Source organism: Bos mutus, unplaced genomic scaffold, assembly GCF_027580195.1.
Source record: "Bos mutus isolate GX-2022 unplaced genomic scaffold, NWIPB_WYAK_1.1 CTG1674, whole genome shotgun sequence".
Taxonomy (NCBI): Eukaryota; Metazoa; Chordata; class Mammalia; order Artiodactyla; family Bovidae; genus Bos; species Bos mutus.
The window spans coordinates 7487-25819 of NW_027219129.1; the positions used below are offsets into that span (position 1 = coordinate 7487).

An 18333-nucleotide genomic window follows, 5' to 3' on the forward strand; every position below is an offset into this window, starting at 1 on the left:
GAAGCCTTTGCCCTGCTTCATTCTGTATTCCAAGGCCAAATTTGCCTGTTACTCCAGGTGTTTCTTGACTTCCTACTTTTGCATTCCTGAAGGGTTCAGATAGAGAGAAAAGATAAATGTTTCAATTTGTGTATAAAATATAATTTTCCCAAATTGCTGTCATAATTAGTTTCGGGAAGGTTTTTTTTTCCCATACACCTGGAAAACACATATTCTAACCAGCAATTTTTCAGATACAAAGCATAGAAGTTATAAGCATATTCATCAGTCCTTCTGTTAAGCTTTATGAAGTCATCAGGTTTTCCATTAGAATCCTTACCCAGTTCAGAAAATGGTATTTATCCATAAGTCCCTTCTGTACATCTTTTTGAAGAGCAAGTATTTTTGCGAAACTTGATTAGTGCTATGACAATATTTTGAGATAGTAATTAGAATAATGCCTGATAACATTTTTCCCAAACATATCAGAATTTTAGGAGTGCCGTATGGTTTCTATGATATCTATATTAGTAACATTTACCATACAATATAACCCAAGACTTATTACTCACTTGACAATACTTCCCATGTCATTCTGTATAGAAAATGAGCCTAATTACTCTTGTGTGGACAGAATATGCAGTCTCTCTTTGGGGTGTTTGACTTTCACGGGCCCTCTGAAAAACCCACTCCAGTGTTCTTGCATGAGAGTCCAAAGTCAGCTAGAAATCAAGTTCTTCATTACAATGACTTAGGAAGTTTTGTCAACAAATATCAAAAAGGTTTAGAACACTCAGCCAGATAGGATTATAGGTCATTGTGAAACAATAGCTTTTCATATAGCTAAAGTAACAATAAAAGATTTCAGAACAGATCATCTTAAGAGATAAAGAAATTTAAATCTGTTATCAAAGGCAGTTCACCATCTGAAAAAAGGTGTCATCTTAACAGACAGAAAAGCTAAATTCAAGTTTTGCAACAGACAGAAAAGCAAAATTCAAAGCTAAATAAGTTTTACTTTATTTAAAAGGCAAACTTAATTAAATTTATTTTACACTTATTTTAAACCATGTACAAAACTCACTTCTCATGGTTCACTTTTCATGGTTCACTTTCTGTACCCATTACTTTGTTCTTCCATCCTAAAAAGCCACCTGTAAGTCAGGCTTACTTCATTTTCCCTTCACAAAATGCAGTTCCATTCCTCATAGCTTCTTTACTGAAAACACACTTCATAATTTCCTTAAGTAACCAAGAATTCACTTTTTTTTTTTTTTTTTGCAAGTTGGTCCATTTTTAACAATGAGTCAAAAGAAGCTGTTTTTGGCCTCCCAAACTGCCCATCCCTTTTTATTGAGGTTAACATATTTCAGAATTTTAAGTAAACAGATGCAGTAACTGGGTAAAGTTTCCCCAGGTCCATCCTCCAGGAACTGCTGTCATTATCAGCAATGCCATCCAGTCTTCAAGGGGGATATCAGCCTGAATCTGCTCTGTAATTATTGCAGAGCTCCAATTTGCTTTATCCGTGTCAACAGTTCCCCTCGCTCATGAATATTTACTAGATCAGTGCATCCACCTATGCAGTCTTTACCGATGAAGACCCAAGGTACCGTTCTGGCTCCTGTGAGCTGTTGCAAGTAATCTTGTATCTCACTGGTGTCACCGTTGGCACCAATGAGATACAAGATTTGGATATCGACAAATTCCAAAAGCCCTTGTTTGAAGGGCAGTTGACTGAGGAGCTCCTGAGTCCTTCTGCAGTAGGGGCAGGTGGGCTTGATGAACATGACCACCTTCCCAGACTGGATCTTGCTGTTCATGAATGCTTGAGACATGCTGCCTCTCCTGGGAGGACACCTTAACTGCCAAGAACTGACTTTTATATTAGTATTTTATAGATTGGTGAGCATAAATACCAGTGATAATTTCTAAAACCTTTGCTTTCTTAGAGAGAACATTTTAGGATGACACCAAACAAAATGAGGGCAAAATGAGGACTGTAGCCCGGGAGGCAGCATCTCAGATAGCTCTGAGAGACTGCTTCAAAGTGGCAGTGTGGAAGGTCAATATATAAGGTTTTGGTGAATGGGAAGTTCAATACCATGAAGCACTTATTTTACAAAAGGTTTTTTGTTGGTCATGAGGATATGATGTCACCATAAAAGGTGACATCTCCTTCTCTAGATAGGAGGAAATGCAATGATTGAGACCATAAAATCTGTTCCTAAAAACATTAAAAAAAAAAAAAATCCAACTGTCTAAAGACCCATCTCACTGGATGCCCTGGAGCGTGGAGTGCCTCACTCCACAGCTGTTGAAGGGCAACAGCTATAGGATCATGGGGTTCACTCTCCATAGGGACAGACGGCAAATGCCTTTGTTGTTCAGTCACTGGCAGTGCTCTTGGTCAATGCCACTTTGTAGTTGACAGGCGTTTGCTATGACCAGTGTGTTCTCTTAACAAAATCGTTAGCTTTGCCCTGCTTCATTCTGTACTCCAAGGCCAAACTTGCCTGTTACTCCAGGTATCTCTTGACTTCCTACTTTTGCATTCCAGTCCCCTATAATGAAAAGGACATCTTTTTTTGGGTGTTAGTTCTATGAAATCTGTAGGTCTTCATAGAACTGTTCAACTTCAGCTTCTTTGGAATTAGTGGCTGGGGCATAGACTTGGATTACTGTGATATTGAATGGCTTGCTTTGGAAATGAACAGAGATCATTCTCTGTAGTTTTTGAGATTGCATCCAAGTACTGCATTTTGGACTCTTTTGTTGACTATGATAGCGACTCCATTTCTTCTAAGGGATTCTTGCCCACAGTAGTAAATATAATGGTCATCTGAATTAAATTCACCCATTCTGGTCCATTTTAGGTCACTGATTCCTAGAAAGTTGATGTTCACTCTTGCCATCTCCTGTTTGACCACTTCCAATTTACCTTGATTCATGGACCTAACATTCCAGGTTCCCACACAATACATTCTTTAAGGCTTCGGACTTTACTTCCACCACCAGAGACATCCAAACTGGGCATTGTTTTTGCTTTGGCTCAGCCTCTTCACACCTTTTGGAGCTATTTGTCTGCTTTCCTCCAGTAGCACACTGGGCATCTACCAACCTGGGGAGTCCATCTTTCAGTGTCGTATCTTTTTGCCTTTTCATAGTGTTGATGCTAGCAAAGTAATGCTCAAAATTCTCCAAGCTAGGCTTCAACAGTACATGAACCAAGAACTTCCAGACATTCAAGCTGGATTTAGAAAAGGCAGAGGAACAAGAGATCAAATTTCTAACATCCAAAAATCAAGAGAATGTCAGAAAAACATCTGCGTCACTGACTACACTACAGCCTTTTACTGTGTGGATCACAACAAATTTTGGAAAATTCTTAAAGAGATGGGAATACCAGACCACCTTACCTGCTTCCCGAGAAACCTGTATGCAGGTCAAGAAGCAACAGTTAGAACCAAACATGGAACAATGGACTGGTTCCAAATTGGGAATGGAGTACAAAGAAGTACGTCAAGGCTGTATATTGTCACTCTGCTTATTTAACTTAGCTTCAGAGTACATCATGCAAAATGCTAGGCTGGATGAAGCACCAGCTGGAATCAAGATTGCTGGGAGAAATATCAATAACCTCAGATATGCAGATGATAGCACCCTTAATGCAGAAAGTGAAGAGGAACTGAAGTGAAAGAAGAGAGTGGAAAAACTGGCTTAAAATTCAACATTCAAAAAACTAAGATCACAACATCTGGTCCCATCACTTCATGGCAAATAGATGGGGAAACAATGGAAACAGTGAGAGACTTTATTTTCTTAGGCTCCAAAATCACTGCAGAAGGTGACTGCAGCCATGAAATTAAAAGACACTTGCTCCTTGGAAGAAAAAGTATGACCAACCTAGACAGCATATTTAAAAGCAGAGACATTACTTTGCCCACAAAGCTTTTATTGTTCCAGTAGTCATTTTTCCTGGTAGTCATGTATAGATGTGAGAGTTGGGCCATAAAGAAGGCTGAGTGTTGAAGAATTGATGCTTTTGAGTGATGGTGTTGGAGAAGACTCTTGAGAGTCCCTAGGAAGGTAAGGAGATCAAACCAGTCAATCCTAAAGCAGATCAACCTGGAATATTCATTGGAAGGACTGAAGATAAAGCTTCAATATTTTGGCCACCTGATGCAAAGAAGTGACTCATTAGAAAAGACCCTGATGCTGGGAAAGATTGAAGGCAGGAGGAGAAGGGGGCAGAGGATGAGATGGTTGGATGGCATCACTGACTCAATGGACATGAGTTTGAGCAAGCTCCAGGAGATGGGAAGGACAGGGGAGCCTGGTGTGCTGCAGTCCATGGGGTCACAAAGAGTTGGACACAACTTGAGCAACTGAACAACAACTCAAGAAGAGGAAGCAGAAAAGAGAGAGAAGGACACTCTCCCCCTCCCCACTTCTCCTTTTATTATAAAACTGTAGCCCACTAATTACTCTGTCCAGCACCCTCTCCCCCTCTGCTTGTAAGACTCACAAGTGTCCTAGCTTTTTTTGTTTGTTTGTTTATTTTCAATCAGCACAGGCTGCCATAGAAATATGATATAGATGTCTAGAGACACAGAAAAGATCTTGTTGCTAGCGCAGGAGACAGGGTAGATGGTATGTGAGGAGGAAGAAATTTTACTGTCTGAGTGCTGCTCACAGGATCTGAAAATCGACATTCTTCTTAATTTGGGGATTTTTCTCCTATGTTCTAAGTCTAACCCTGTTAAAACTCAAGTCTGTAAATTTAGGTATTCTACCTGCTATTTATGTATTTTTAAAAAAATAAATACTTATTTATTATTTATTTGGCTGCAATGACTCTTAGTTGTGGCAAGTGGGATTTAGTTTCCCATCCAGGAATGGAACCTGGGCCCACTGCATTGGAAGCATGGAGTCTTAGTTACTGGACCACCAGGGAAGTCCTCAAATATCTCTAAGCTGGTAAGTTTCACATTGCAATGCCTGTTTTGTGACTAAGTTTTAAAATGAAACTATGAGATCTCTATTGGGATATATGTATTGCTCAGGTTAATATGTAGGTGAGCTCTATTTAACTGTCTTTTTAAAAAGTGTTTACAAATTAAACATTTCTAAATATAATAGAAACTAAGCTAAATGGATTTTGGATTCAGATGACCCAAGAAACATTTAGTATTAAATTAACATCTGGCATTAAAGTTTGTTGTTTGCTTGTTATTTAATAGAGACATGTCATTTAGACACATCACTATTAAGCACAACATTTTTATGGTACCCAGGTTTACTCAAAGTCAGTAAGTATATTTGTTGTAAAGTTTGTCAGCAACAAAATTAACTCATGGCTTTCCCGGAGGCTCAGCAGTAAAGAATCCCCTTACCAATGCAGGAGACGTGGATTCGATCCCTGATCTGGGAAGATCCCACATGCTGTGGAGCAACTAAGCCCGTGTGACCCAACTACCGAGCCTGTGCTCTAAAGCCTGGAAGCCACGACTACTGAAGCCCACGTGCCCTAGAGCCCGTGCTCTGCAAAAGAGAAGCCAGCGCAGTGAGAAGCCAGTGCACCTCAGCAAACAGTAGCCCCTGCTTGCTGCAAATAGAGAAAGTCCGAGCAGCAACACAGACCCAGCACAGCCAAAATTAAATAAATAAGTATTTTTGAAATATGTTTTTCAGTTGGGGTATACTTTGTACAATTTTTAGTGATCAAGACACTCACTTTCCTGGACCAATTTTACAAGCCTATGTTATCAATTTACCAGACTCATTTTACAAACAAATTAATCTTAACTTGGCTATGTTTGGGACAAATGAGGGTGATTTAAGAAGAAAGGAATTATGTTTTAATAGATATTAAATTTTAGTTTGGCTGAGATCAGTATCTACTGTCTAAAACTCACTTTTTAAATAGCGCTTTTGTCATATTATTCTAAAGTTTAATTGAGTTGTTAGGAAGATAGTCTAGGCTTGGGTCTGAAGTTCAGCAGTGTAAGCTATCTTTGGATGCAGATCAGATGCCCATAATCTATAACCAGGGATTATATGTTCTAGAAAAAAAAAATCACATCATTTAAAGGACTGTGTCCAGCCTGGATAAATGCCTCTTATGAGGTATTCTCAACATCCTGCACAAGGATACTGAAGGGAATCAACTTCCAGGATTTACCCTCCTCCCCTGACCCTTTACTTCCAATTTGCAGCCAAACCAGTTCCTGAAAGCTCCCTGTCAATGCCACTGGACACACACTCTGTACTATTCCTTTGGGACAGTTTCTCAGCCATTCACACCTGGCTGAGAGACTACTCGGAAGGGATAACATCCAAAGCTGTAAGCACAAGTCCTGATTAAACTGCACAGTGAAGTGGGACACAGGAACGTAACTTCTGGATAGCTAACTACTGCTCGAGGGATGGGAATGGCAAGGACTGTCTCAGCCGGGGCTCCAGCCAAGGCCACTAGCCCAGAGTCAAGGGCACCCAAGGGTGAGGAGACTGCCCACTATATTCAGGAGCTCCTTCTCTGTACCCCGAGTTGCCCAAGGGCCAAATCTCAGCCCAGACAGCACCTGCAGCGTGTAAGTTACGGACCAATTGCCCCATGGCTCCGCCTCTGTGAGAAGCGCCTTTCTCCATGTCCATCTTTCTCTGCCTTTCTCCTTGTCCATCTCCTTGTCCATAGTCAGCAGAAGATAAATTGATACATTTTGCTGAGAACCCTGAACTTTCCAGGATGGAGTTTACCCAGTTAATGAGATCTTTTGATCTCATCCAGAGGGAGATTTGCAGACTCTCCCACAGGCAGGTAGGGTCCGTGCTGACCCAGTGGCAGCCCAAGCCCAACAGGGCCATGCGGGGGGTGGGGGGCACTGCCACTGTCCCTGAGGCAGATCCGGCTACATGATTGTTTAACAGAGGTTATGAAAACACTTACAGTAAAACCTGTCCATTATGAAAAAGTGCAGGTAGTACAACAGGGGTGAGATGAAAATCGGAAAGCATTTCAAGAGAGGTTGGTAGAAGCTTCAAAAAAAATATAGCAGGGGCTTTTCTGGTGGCTCACTGGGAAAGAATCCACGTGCCAATGCAGGACACATGGGCTCTATCTCTGATCCAGGGAGATCCCATGTTTGATGGAGCAATTAAGCCCAGAAGCTGAAACTACTGAAGCCCAGGCCCTAGAGCCTGCGCTCTGAAACAAGAGAAGCCACTGCAGTGAGAAGCCCATGCTGAGAAAAGCCCACACAGCAACAAAGACAGAGCATAGACAAAATATATATATAGGAGTGTGGATCCCTTCTCCCTCGAGGGACAGGCCCTTTTGGCTATGCATTTCATAGCCCACCCTGCCACAGACATCAGGAGCGAGATTCAAAAAGCAACTGCTAGTCCTCAGACCCCTCTGAGCGATTTGCTCCAAGTGGCTTATTCAGTTTTTGATAATAGGGACATGGTTGAAAAGGCTGAACATTCCCAGAGAAATACACAAAGGGCTGAAATGATGATTGTAGTTTTGTCCACTTAGAGACCACCAGAGGGGAGGTCAGTCTTTGCAGGCCAAGCTGGCCATGATGGACCACAAAGCCCACAGGTACCCAGACCAACCCAGGGTGCCCTGTGTGGACAGAAGGGCACTGGAGGAGAGACTGTGGCAGACTCGCCCTTTTATAGACAGCTAGGGAACTGGAGGAGGGAATGCCCCAGACACCTGAGATCCATGGGGCCCCTCGGCCTTGGATGGTTTCCCAACACTGAGGGGCCCTGAGGTCACAAGTGGCTCTGCCTACAGCACCGTGTATATGACTAGTGCTGAAGCTCGAGGGGTCACTGAAGCGGGGGCCAAGATGGAATTCCTCGGACACCAGTGCAGTCCTTTCCATCTTAACCCGAAGGGCTGGAAATTTTAACAACCATAAAAAACACATAATCAGAACATCAGTACCAACACAGGCCCACTTTCCAGAAACCCCTTCATGCTCCAACAATGGTCAGTGGTTTCTACATCGATTTTTGTGCCTGTCACCTCTCTTTTAACTCAAGGGACTTACTAGTTAAATTAGGCTCCACTCTGATTCTTGAGGGACAAGGAAGCCACCCTTATGACCAAATGATACTAACAAAACTAAAAAACAGATTAACTCCATAACTGAGATAAAAGACTTAATAGACGCTGCAGTACGAAACACTGAGGTTCTGGGCCTAGCTACAAATAAACAGACTGAGGCCCTACATGATGCTCTTCCAGATTTGGAACCTGTTTTGAGCAATGTAGCCCAGCTGGTAAAGAATCCGCCTGCAATGCTGTTACTGAAAGGTATGTGTTGGGGTCCAGGCATGTTTTGTACCCCTCCCTCATCAGACAGACTCCTCAGGTTCTCTTGGGCCTCACCCCAGGAATGTGCACAGAGCCTCAGATGATTCTGATCTGGATCCTGCATTGAGCACCAGGGCTCTTAGCCTCCACTTCTGAGACTGAGATCAGGCCCTGGGGGAGAGAAGGGCGCTCTGCTCTGAGTGGGGCTGGACCAGGGCCTGCTGTGTGACCTGAAGGGCATCGTGGGGTGAGTGGAGGTGCCCCCTGCTGCTGTGTGCATGATGCCTCACCAGGAGGGAAGTGTGATCTGAGGGACAGTGTGGGAAAGTCCCATGTTGGACTCTGTGCAGGAGTTGACCATCCTGAGTCCCTCCTGAGACAGTGGCCACAGGGGACTGTGTGTTCCTCATGGTGAGGGCTTCCCTGTGTGTGTGGTTGGGGCTCAGGAAGGGGGTGTGTTGATCCTAAGCATTAAACAGCATGTTTTCCACTTTCATGATAGAACTGTGAAGACTCATGGACGAAGAAGCCCAGAAGAGGAAAAAGCAGGAGTCAGGCATGGCTCTTTCTCAGGTAGGGTCATATTCTCAGTGGATTCTCACACTGCCTTCCTGAAATGCCCTTCTCAAGACTGGCTCATCATGTCTGACTCTGAAGTGTCCTGTCTGACTACTGTACATGGACACTCACCCAGGGCCTTCCCTCAGGGCCTGTCGTCTCCACTTAGATCCCTGTCCCCATGACCTGGTGACCTGGACCTTGTGAGGAGGCTCCCCTGGGCACCGTCCTGGGCAGGGCTTCTCACCCATGGGTAGAAGATGGGGTCTCAGTGCTGTTGGGCAATACGGACTGTTTAGGGCCCATCTGCATGCACTGTCTGCTCTCAGTCAACCAGGGTAAAGAAGCTGTATGTGGACCTCAGGTATTAACATGTACAGTACACGGTAAAATCTGCAAAAGAGGCCAATGAGTGGGAATCAGTTCTGACTTTTTACAGTACATTTAAAACTAAATGAGCACCTCCTTGAAAACTTAAGTGTTTGGGAATGGAATGGAATGTTCAGAAAGAGATCTCAGGACTAGATGGTGTTTCATATCATTGTCTGTTTTATCTTTTTCTTCATTTTCAGTTTCTTTTTTTCCTTTTTTAAATTCTTTTCATTTTTTCTAGTCTTTCCATTGTCTATTTAAATCATGAAATCAAGTTTACTAACATTTTTTGTCTTTTCTTCTTGGTTGCAAGTTTCGTCTTGCAGGATCTTAGTTCCTGAGGAGGAATTGAACCTAAAACCCCTTCAGCAGAAATGCAGGGTCTTAAGCACTGGACCACCAGGAAAGTCCCAACTTTACTCATTTTGATTCATTATTTATTTTGGAAACAATATTTAATGTAGGAAATTAGAGACTAAGAATTGGCTCCAAATAGCTTTCCATTGAATTATCAGAATATTATTTCTACTGAAATGATCCTTACCTCTTTTTCTTCTTCTCCTTTTGTGTGAAAATAAAAACTCTGCTCAGGGCCTATTGGTGAAATGTATTTTCATATCAGGGACAGTTGACCTTCAAGGATGTGGCCATCAAATTCACTCCTGAGGCATGGGAATGCCTGAACCCTGTTCAGAGGGCCTTGTACCAGGATGTGATGATAGAGACCCTCAGAAACATGCTCTCTGTGGTTAAGGATAACTTGCCTCTGAAGTTTGGGGTCTGCCCTGGGGGTGGGTCTCTACATTTTCTCTGTATGCCTCTTGGTAGCCCGTTTTTAGTGACTGAGCTCAAAGCCCTGTTGACTCAGACAAGAAAAGCCTCATGATTGGCATTAGGAATTTAAACTTGTCCTTTCTTCAGGTGATCTGTCCACTACATGATACACAAAGAGTTTTTCCAGAGCTTGAGTATTTTTAAAGTTGATTTCAACCTTTTGAAATATCTAATTTCCTATTTTCTACCCCTATGGTCCTGGTTTAGTAGTTCTTTAAAAGTAATAGATATTGGAGAGGAGCCAAGATGGTGGAGGAGTAGGATGGGGAGAACACTTTCTCCCCCACAAATTCATCAAAAGAGCATTTAAACGTCGAATAAATTCCATAAAACAACTTCTGAATGCCGGCAGAGGACATCAGGCACCCAGAAAAGCAACCCAACTCTTTGAAAGGAGGTGGGAAAAAATATAAAAGACAAAAAAAGAGACAAAAGAGGGAGGGACGGAGTTCTGTCCCGGGAAGGGAGTCTTAAAAAGAGAGAACTTTCCAAACACCAGGAAACCTTCTCACCGCCGAATCCGTGCCGAGCTTTGGAAGCACAGAGGGCAACATAACAGGGAGAAAAAATAAATAAACAATTAAAACTCACAGATTGCGAGCCCTACGGTAACTCCCCCAGCGGAGAAGGAGCGCAGACGCCTGCACACGCCATTAGCAGGCGGGGGCTGGGCAGGGAGGCGCGACGTGGGCTGCATCGCTTAGAGTAAGAATCTGGCCTGAATACCCTGAGCGCTATCTGAGCGAAATAATTTGGGCTAGCAAACCAGACTGTGGGATATCTACCACGCAAAAAGCCAGCCCTAACCTAAGACACCACCAGGCCCGCGCACGGAACAAAGGACTGAACAGAGATAGCCGGCTGCAGACCTTCCCCCTCCGGTGACAGGCAGCCAGAGCCGGAAGGGGGCAATCGCAGCCCCAGAGAGACATTATCTATAAAACTATAAGCAGGCTTCTTTGCTAACTAAAAGTTTTTGGGGGTCTGGACGGTCAACATCTGCCTGAGAAGGTGTGCCGGTTTTACACCCAGATAACCGAGTAGTGGGGAGGCGATAAGTGGCAGCATTGGCACTCACCAAACACCTCATCACCTGAGCTGCTTGGACCTGGGAAGAGCACAAAACGCAGGCCCAACTGAGTCTGCGCCTCTGAGGGCTACCCGAGTGCCTGAACCTGAGCGACTTGGACCTGGGAGGTACATGCAGCCCAGGGCCGGCCTCGGATTGTTCTCAGTGGAACAACCTAGAGCCCGAGCAGTGTGGGCAGGGAGGCTACATGCGCCGTGAGTGGGGGCAGACCCAGTGTGTCTGAGGCACTGCGAGCGCACGCCAGTGTTATTTGTTTGCAGCATCCCTCCCTCCCTCCCCACAGCGCGACTGAACAAGTGAGCCTAAAAAAAAAAAAAAAGTGTCCTCCACCATCCCCTTTGTGTTAGGGCAGAAACCAGACACTGAAGAGACCAGCAAATAGAAGAAGTTATAACAGAGGGAAACGCCTTGGAAGCTACAGGCAATAGATTAAACCCTGTGGTTACTACGGACTACATAGGAAGGGGCCTATAGATCTTGAGAAATATAAGTCGGACCAAGGAACTAGCCAAAAATGAACTGAACGTGCAATACTCACAACAAAACCAAAGAAAGTCCTAGATATATTTTTACTATTTTTACTATCATTCTTTCTTTTTTTTTTTAATTAAAAAAAAATTTTTTAAGTCCTCTATTGTTCTTTTAATTTTCACTTTTATAACCTATTACTTTGCAAAAAAAAAAAAAAACCCTATTTTTTCCTTCTTCAGCAAACTTCATATATATATATATTATAATTTTTTGACCTTGTTTTTTTTTTTCTTCTTTAACATTGTATTTTTGAAATTCCAAACTCTACTCTAGATTTTTAATTTTAGCTTTTTGTATATGTTATCAATTTTGTACCTATAGTTTTTTTATAATTTCTGTGACTTTTTCTTTTCTCTGTTTCTCTCTCTTCTTCTTTTATATAACATTGTATATCTGAAATTCCAAACTCTATTCTAGATTTTTAATTTATGCTTTTTGGTATTTGATATCAATTTTGTACCTGTATTTTCTTTATAATTTTGCGACATTGTTTTTGTTTGTTTGTTTGTTTTCTCTCTTTATTTTTCTTCTTCTTCTTTTTTAACATTGTATTTTTGAAATTCCAAACTCTACTCTAGATTTTTAATTTTTGCTTTTTGGTATTAGTTATCAAATTTGTACCTGTATTTTCGTTATAATTTTCATGACCTTGTTTGTTTTTGTTTGTTCGTTTTTTCTCTCTTTCTTTTCCTTCTTCTTTTCTTTAACATCGTATTTTTGAAATTCCAAACTCTACTCTAGATTTTTAATTTTTGCTTTTATGTATTTGTTACCAATTTTGTACCTTTAAGAACCCAATCTTCAGGACCAATTTTTCACTAGGGAGTGAGATTACTGGCTTGACTGCTCTCTCTCCCTTTGGACTCTCCTTTTTCTCCACCAGGTCGCCTGTGTCTCCTCCCTAACCCCTCTCTACTCTACCCAACTCTGTGAATTTCTGTGTGTTCCAGACGGTGGAGAACACTTAGGGAACTGATTACTGGCTGGATCTGTCTCCCTCCTTTTCAATCCCCCCTTTTATCCTTCTGGCCACCTCTGTCACCTTCCTCCTTCTTCTCTTCTCTGTATAACTCCGTGAACATCTCTGAGTGGTCCAGTTGTGGAGTGCACATAAGGAAGTGACTACTGGCTAGCCCACTCTCTCCACTACTGATTCCACCTCATCTCATTTGGGTCACCTCTAACTCCCTCCTCCCTCTTCTCTTCTCCATGTAACGCTGTGAACCTCTCTGAGTGACCCTCACAGTAGAGAAACTTTTCATCTTTAACGTAGATGTTTTATCAATGGTGCTGTATAGAAGGAGAAGTTTTGAAACTACTGTAAAAATAAGACCAATAACTGGAAGCAGGAGGCTTAAGTCCAAACCCTGACTCCAGGGAACTCCTGACTCCAAGGAACATTAATTGACAGGAGCTCATCAAACGCCTCCATACCGACACTGAAACCAAGCACCACACAAGGGCCAACAAGTTCCAGGGCAAGACATACCAAGCAAATTCTTCAGCAACAAAGGAACACAGCCCTGAGCTTCAAGATACAGGCTGCCCAAAGTCAACCCAAAACCATACACATCTCATAACTCATTACTGGACATTTCATTGCACTCCAGAGGGAAGAAATACAGCTCCACCCACCAGAACACCGACACAAGCTTACCTAACCAGGAAACCTTGACAAGCCACCTGTAAAACCCACACACAGCGAGGAAATGCCACAATAAAGAGAACTCCACAAACTGCCAGAATACAGAAAGGACACCCCAAACTCAGCAATTTAAACAAGATGAAGAGACAGAGGAATACCCAGCAGATAAAGGAACAGGATAAATGCACACCAAACCAAACAAAAGAGGAAGAGATAGGGAATCTACCTGATAAAGAATTTCGAATAATGATAGTGAAATTGATCCAAAATCTTGAAATTAAAATGGAATCACAGATAAATAGCCTGGAGACAAGGATTGAGAAGATGCAAGAAAGGTTTAACAAGGACCTAGAAGAAATAAAAAAGAGTCAATATATAATGAATAATGCAATAAATGAAATTAAAAACACTCTGGAGGCAACAAATAGTAAAATAACAGAGGCAGAAGATAGGATTAGTGAATTAGAAGATAGAATCGTAGAAATAAATGAATCAGAGAGGATAAAAGAAAAACGAATTAAAAGAAATGAGGACAATCTCAGAGACCTCCAGGACAATATTAAACGCTACAACATTCGAATCATAGGGGTTCCAGAAGAAGAAGACAAAAAGAAAGACCATGAGAAAATACTTGAGGAGATAATAGTTGAAAACTTCCCTAAAATGGGGAAGGAAATAATCACCCAAGTCCAAGAAACCCAGAGAGTCCCAAACAGGATAAACCCAAGGAGAAACACCCCAAGACACATATTAATCAAATTAACAAAGATCAAACACAAAGAACAAATATTAAAAGCAACAAGGGAAAAACAACAAATAACACACAAGGGAATACCCATAAGGATAACAGCTGATCTTTCAATAGAAACTCTTCAAGCCAGGAGGGAATGGCAAGACATACTTAAAGTGATGAAAGAAAATAACCTACAGCCCAGATTATTGTACCCAGCAAGGATCTCATTCAAGTATGAAGGAGAAATCAAAAGCTTTACAGACAAGCAAAAGCTGAGAGAATTCAGCACCACCAAACCAGCTCTCCAACAAATACTAAAGGATATTCTCTAGACAGGAAACACAAAAACGGTGTATAAATTCGAACCCAAAACAATAAAGTAAATGGCAACGGGATCATACTTATCAGTAATTACCTTAAACGTAAATGGGTTGAATGCCCCAACCAAAAGACAAAGACTGGCTGAATGGATACAAAAACAAGACCCCTACGAGAGACCCACCTCAAAACAGGGGACACATATGGACTGAAAGTGAAGGGCTGGAAAAAGATTTTCTGTGCAAATAGGGACCAAAAGAAAGCAGGAGTAGTAATACTCATATCAGATAAAATAGACTTTAAAACAAAGGCTGTGAAAAGAGACAAAGAAGGTCACTACATAATGATCAAAGGATCAATCCAAGAAGAAGATATAACAATTATAAATATATATGCACCCAACACGGGAGCACCGCAGTATGTAAGACAAATGCTAACAAGTATGAAAGGAGAAATTAACAATAACACAATAATAGTGGGAGACTTTAATACCCCACTCACACCTATGGATAGATCAACTAAACAGAAAATTAACAAGGAAACACAAACTTTAAATGATACAATAAACCAGTTAGACCTAATTGATATCTATAGGACATTTCATCCCAAAACAATGAATTTCACCTTTTTCTCAAGCGCACATGGAACCTTCTCCAGGATAGATCACATCCTGGGCCATAAAGCTAGCCTTGGTAAATTCAGAAAAATAGAAATCATTCCAAGCATCTTTTCTGATCACAATGCAGTAAGATTAGATCTCAGTTACAGGAGAAAAATTTTAAAAATTCCAACATATGGAGGCTGAACAACACGCTGCTGAATAACCAACAAATCACAGAAGAAATCAAAAAAGAAATCAAAATTTGCATAGAAATGAAAGAAAATGAAAACACAACAACCCAAAGCCTGTGGGACACGGTAAAAGCAGTCCTAAAGGGGAAAGTTCATAGCAATACAGGCACACCTCAAGAAACAAGAAAAAAGTCAAATAAATAACCTAACTCTACACCTAAAGCAACTAGAAAAGGAAGAAATGAAGAACCCCAGGGTTAGTAGAAGGAAAGAAATCTTAAAAATTAGAGCAGAAATAAATGCAAAAGAAACAAAAGAGACCATAGCAAAAATCAACAAAGCCAAAAGCTGGTTCTTTGAAAGGATAAATAAAATTGACAAACCATTAGCCAGACTCATCAAGAAACAAAAGGAGAAAAATCAAATCAATAAAATTAGAAACGAAAATGGAGAGATCACAACAGACAACACAGAAATACAAAGGATCATACGAGACTACTATCAACAATTATATGCCAATAAAATGGACAATGTGGAAGAAATGGACAAATTCTTAGAAAAGTACAACTTTCCAAAACTCGACCAGGAAGAAATAGAAAATCTTAACAGACCCATCACAAACACGGAAATTGAAACTGGAATCAAAAATCTTCCAGCAAACAAAAGCCCAGGTCCAGACGGCTTCACAGCTGAATTCTACCAAAAATTTAGAGAAGAGCTAACACCTATCCTGCTCAAACTCTTCCAAAAAATTGCAGAGGAAGGTAAACTTCCAAATTCATTCTATGAGGCCACCATCACCCTAATACCAAAACCTGACAAAGATGCCACAAAAAAAGAAAACTACAGGCCAATATCACTGATGAACATAGATGCAAAAATCCTTAACAAAATTCTAGCAATCAGAATCCAACAACACATTAAAAAGATCATACACCATGACCAAGTGGGCTTTATCCCAGGGATGCAAGGATTCTTCAATATCCGCAAATCAATCAATGTAATACAACACATTAACAAATTGAAAAACAAAAACCATATGATTATCTCAATAGATGCAGAGAAAGCCTTTGACAAAACTCAACATCCATTTATGATAAAAACTCTCCAGAAAGCAGGAATAGAAGGAACATACCTCAACATAATAAAAGCTATACATGACAAACCCACAGCAAACATTATCCTCAATGGTGAAAAATTGAAAGCATTTCCTCTAAAGTTAGGAACAAGACAAGGGTGCCCACTTTCACCATTACTATTCAACATAGTTTTGGAAGTTTTGGCCACAGAAATCAGAGCAGAAAAAGAAATAAAAGGAAACCAAATTGGAAAAGAAGAAGTAAAACTCTCACTGTTTGCAGATGACATGATCCTCTACATAGAAAACCCTAAAGATTCCACCAGAAAATTACTAGAACTAATCAATGACTATAGTAAAGTTGCAGGATATAAAATCAACACACAGAAATCGCTTGCATTCCTATACACTAATAAGGAGAAAACAGAAAGAGAAATTAAGGAAACAATTCCATTCACCATTACAACGGAAAGAATAAAATACTTAGGAATGTATCTAACTAAAGAAACTAAAGACCTATATATAGAAAACTATAAAACACTGGTGAAAGAAATCAAAGAGGACACTAATAGATGGAGAAATATACCATGTTCATGGATTGGAAGAATCAATATAGTGAAAATGAGTATACTACCCAAAGCAATTTATAGATTCAATGCAATCCCTATCAAGCTACCAACAGTATTCTTCACAGAGCTATTTTGCAATTTGTATGGAAATATAAAAAAACCTCAAATAGCCAAAGCCATCTTGAGAAAGAAGAATGGAACTGGAGGAATCAACCTACCTGACTTCAGGCTCTACTACAAAGCCACAGTTACCAAGACATATGGTACTGGCACAAAGACAGAAATATAGATCAATGGAATAAAATAGAAAGCCCAGAGATAAATCCACACACATATGGACACCTTATCTTTGACAAAGGAGGCAAGAATATACAATGGATTAAAGACAATCTCTTTAACAAGTGGTGCTGGGAAATCTGGTCAACCCCTTGTAAAAGAATGAAACTAGAGCACTTTCTAACACCATACACAAAAATAAATTCAAAATGGATTAAAGATCTCAACATAAGACCGGAAACTATAAAACTCCTAGAGGAGAACATAGGCAAAACACTCTCTGACATACATCACAGCAGGATCCTCTATGACCCACCTCCCAGAATATTGGAAATAAAAGCAAAAATAAACAAATGGGACCTAATTAACCTTAAAAGCTTCTGCACATCAAAGGAAACTATTAGCAAGGTGAAAAGACAGCCTTCAGAATGGGAGAAAATAATAGCAAATGAAGCAACTGACAAACAACTAATCTCAAAAATATACAGGCAACTCCTACAGCTCAACTCCAGAAAAATAAATGACCCAATCAAAAAATGGGCCAAAGAACTAAACAGACATTTCTCCAAAGAAGACATACAGATAGCTAACAAACACATGAAAAGATGCTCAACATCACTCATTATCAGAGAAATGCAAATCAAAACCACTATGAGGTACCATTTCACACCAGTCAGAATGGCTGCGATCCAAAAGTCTATAAATAATAAATGCTGGAGAGGGTGTGGAGAAAAGGGAGCCCTCTTACACTGTTGGTGGGAATGCAAACTAGTACAGCCACTATGGAGAACAGTGTGGAGATTCCTTAAAAAACTGGAAATAGAACTGCCTTATGATCCAGCAATCCCACTGCTGGGCATACACACTGAGGAAACCAGAAGGGAAAGAGACGTGTACCCCAATGTTCATCGCAGCAGTTTATAATAGCCAGGACATGGAAGCAACCTAGATGCCCATCAGCAGATGAATGGATAAGAAAGCTTTGGTACATATACACAATGGAGTATTACTCAGCCATTAAAAAGAATACATTTGAATCAGTTCTAATGAGGTGGATGAAACTGGAGCCTATTGTACAGATTGAAGTAAGCCAGAAGGAAAAACACCAATACAGTACACTAACGCATATATATGGAATTTAGAAAGATGGTAACAATAACCCTGTGTACGAGACAGCAAAAGAGACACTGATGTATAGAACAGTCTTATGGACTCTGTGGGAAATGGAG

General features: G+C 40.9%; 1 protein-coding gene and 1 pseudogene across 1 annotated transcript; one reads left to right on the top strand and one right to left on the bottom strand.

Annotated features, from left to right (window-relative positions):
- Positions 1 to 1302: 1302 nt before the first annotated feature.
- LOC102285958 (glutaredoxin-1 pseudogene) lies at positions 1303 to 2115 on the bottom strand (annotated as a pseudogene).
- A 6751-nt stretch (positions 2116 to 8866) lies between these two features.
- Positions 8867 to 10062, top strand: LOC138986807 (zinc finger protein 677-like; the record flags this gene model as incomplete). The annotated part of the gene is made up of 2 exons (XM_070366725.1): positions 8867 to 8881; positions 9861 to 10062. Coding segments are annotated over exons 1-2 (217 nt in total), but the record flags the coding sequence as incomplete, so codon positions are not given.
- Between the last annotated feature and the right edge of the window lie 8271 nt (positions 10063 to 18333).